Raw genomic sequence first — 3,158 nt, forward strand, 5'->3', positions numbered from 1 at the left:
TGTTTTTAGATGCCGGATTGTGAATGGAAAGGGATCCTGCCGTGACGTCAAGCTATGGACAAATGGAATTAGACTATACCTGTTAATTTTACTTTGCTGTTTATCATCGATAAAGTTGCTCTTTTAGTACCTATGATTTGTACTGTGCCAAGTGATTTTGTAGTTTATTTACTGTAGGTAAATTTTCCTTTCCAGTGCAGGTGATTTGAATTTTCATCAGGTTCACTTTAGTTCTATATTTGATTGATAAAACACTGCTACCAGCAAACTGTACATCTTATTTTTGCCTGCAAATGTTTCACTATAGATTCATCTATTAACTTACTATCTAATATATCTACATTTCACGCACACCTTCTCTGTAATAATGAAACAAAGACCAACATAATGGATCAAAATCTCCCCGTGGATGCAATCACAACTGAAACTACAGACTAGACCTGCAAAGTGCAGGTAGTAGACAAGTTCCGCCCTCGCACAAGCAGTGAATCATCCGTACATTTCCAAACAGTACTTGTGCAAGATGAAAGTGTAAGCTTGCCTCTTCACCTCTGCTTTTCTTGAAAACCAAAGTTCATACCCACAAATTTATTACATCCAACAATGTTATAATGTACATGACATTTGTTACTGTCACAAAGGTAATAACTTTAACAATTTAACAAACTAAGCAAAATCGAATTCTAACCTCATCAAAAGAACAACTGAAATTCTAAAAACTTACATAAATTATTCCCGCACATGTAAAATTTGTTCCTTTTTACTTGACTCTGGAACAACAGGTTTCTATAGTTCTCTACGGTGATGACATTCTGAAGTACGAGAATTTGTTTGGCTTTTTTGAGACATATTTGGTGTTGTGTACAAAAGTTAGAGAACCCACAGTTACTCAATACGAGCTGGTACGTATGAATGGGTGGCTGACAGATACACAATCGTTGAGGCTGTTACCAATAACAATGGATTGGAGGCACCCTTTCCTGCTCCAACAAAATTGGATACACTCTCTTTCTCGGCTATTGAACAACAACGTCCAGGTGTTGAATTTGGTAAACATCCATCTTACGTTGTAGACTCTTTTCCCGTAAACTAATTAACACCTACTAATCACTCTCTTTTTCGGCTATTGAACAACAACGTCCAGGTGTCGAATTTGGTAAACATCCATCTTACGTTGTAGACTCTTTTCTCGTAAACTAATTAACACCTACTAATCAAACTGACTGTTAACATGTTAATCTTAATTACTGCAGACTTATTGGGAGTAGTAGTTAATTGTAGCATCATTCAATATACAACTGACCAAAGCAAGCACTTTTGGGAAGCGATCGTCATCAACTAAAGGTGAGTTGCTCACGTACCAACAAAAACTTCACCAAGCATTCTATTTCCTTATTAAAACATGGTTTGAATGTAATAATTTCTGCATCTACTATTTTGACCAGCAAGAAACCTTTTCTATTTACTATATGGGGTGATCTAGCCAACAACGAAGGAGATGCATTACTACACCATCTGCATGAGTACCCTGTGGCGCTAACATGGAAGGCGCGTGTGAAACACCACATCATATGCAAGTGGTATAATGCTTTACAGGGTATAGAAAATTTCACCTTTAAGTAGTTTAGGTGTGTATTAGGTCACTCCAATAGTTTAGGTGCGTCTTAGATTTTTCGAGTATAGTTTAGGGTGTAAATGATGACTTTTTCCCTTCAAACTATGAAAAACATTAGTTCAGATTTTAAGGAGCTAAACCAGAAGCGATATTTATCAATAACTTTATTAGCAACAGTAACTTGGTTAAGAAACTCCTATTGCTTAGTAAATATTAGAGATTGAGATAGATTTTTATATGCAAGATTTAATAAACATAGCATATTTCATTGTGTTGAAATCTGTTTTAGGCGCAGATATATATATATTTTAAAAAGCTAGCATGTAACATCCTGGAAAATGGGTCACGGAGTGTCACACGGTGCTTGAGGCTACGAGTAGCCCTAAGCTAACCCTTTGAGCCATTTTCATTCAGTTCAACACAAATCAACGGGGTTTCCATAAATAACCCTCAAATATCAATAGCGTAATCATCATCCAAGAATAAAAGAATTTCAGAAAGATAACAAAATACGACCTATTAGTCAACTCACAACATCTATGCTAGTCTGACAAGCCTCTAAGAAAATTAATAAAACCAGTGAGCCATTGAGACATGACCCAACTGACTCATACTCAGTTATCAAATGTAAACAATTCCGTGAAACCAACATCACACATCACATCCTCAAAACATGAGGACTCACCACAACAGAGGATGTAGAACAGCGAGCCCGAAGAATCACTGTTGAACCTGAAACTGAGCACCTGAACCTACCATCTGAAAAAATGCAGACCACATTCGAAGATGTGGGTCAGTACCATGGAAAGGAACCGAGTATATAGGGGTGTATGCAGTTGTATAAACATCATAATCATAAATATTTATAAGAAATATGAAGGATGTATGAAAGACTCACATAGCTCGAAGAAAATCATCATAATCATGAGAGGATGAAATAAGTACAATAACACATGTGAGTCATCTTATAATTTGTCAGTCACTTTTAGTTCATCGAGAATATCAATTCTCATAATGTAAATATCATTTAAATCTTTCGAAAGAATAACTTTTACAATTCCACTTTCAAATCACTTCAATATTCACCATAGACACAAGGAAACACACACACACTGGGAGATCCTATAACCGACATAAACCATGTGAGCTACATGGAGTCCAACGTACAACCCACGTTGGGGAGAGCCATCCTATCCTTGCAATCGGAGTAGGACTATCGATATCAAATCCATACAAACTAGTGATCACTGTATAAATCAGCCTCAGGCTCACTCCTACGTGGGCACGCATTTCTAGGAAAGTAAAGTCGCTTTATACCTCCATTTGGTGCTAATGATTTCTCTCGAACTTAGCTCAGATCATTTCAAAGACAATCTACAACAAAACAATTTTAGTAATATATAAATATACATCGGGAGCCATCATGCTTCCCATCTATCAAAATAAACCACGTTGTGGATTTCTTTCACACTCGAGTTTAAAACAACTCCATTAAGACCAAAAGGTCAAATCATTCAAAATATCTCAAATATCCAACATCAAC

The 3,158-nt window shown here is 36.4% G+C and overlaps 1 protein-coding gene across 1 annotated transcript in view; it reads right to left on the reverse strand.

Annotated features, from left to right (window-relative positions):
• Positions 1-885: 885 nt before the first annotated feature.
• Positions 886-3,158, reverse strand: part of LOC107860194 (calcium-transporting ATPase 2, plasma membrane-type) — a 3,446-nt gene continuing 1,173 nt past the window's right edge. The window contains exon 3 of the mRNA XM_047407855.1: positions 886-1,016. Coding sequence (XP_047263811.1) covers positions 886-1,016 — 131 coding nt within the window. The remainder of the gene's footprint in view (positions 1,017-3,158) is intronic.

Source organism: Capsicum annuum, chromosome 2 (assembly GCF_002878395.1).
Source record: "Capsicum annuum cultivar UCD-10X-F1 chromosome 2, UCD10Xv1.1, whole genome shotgun sequence".
Lineage (NCBI taxonomy): Eukaryota > Viridiplantae > Streptophyta > Magnoliopsida > Solanales > Solanaceae > Capsicum > Capsicum annuum.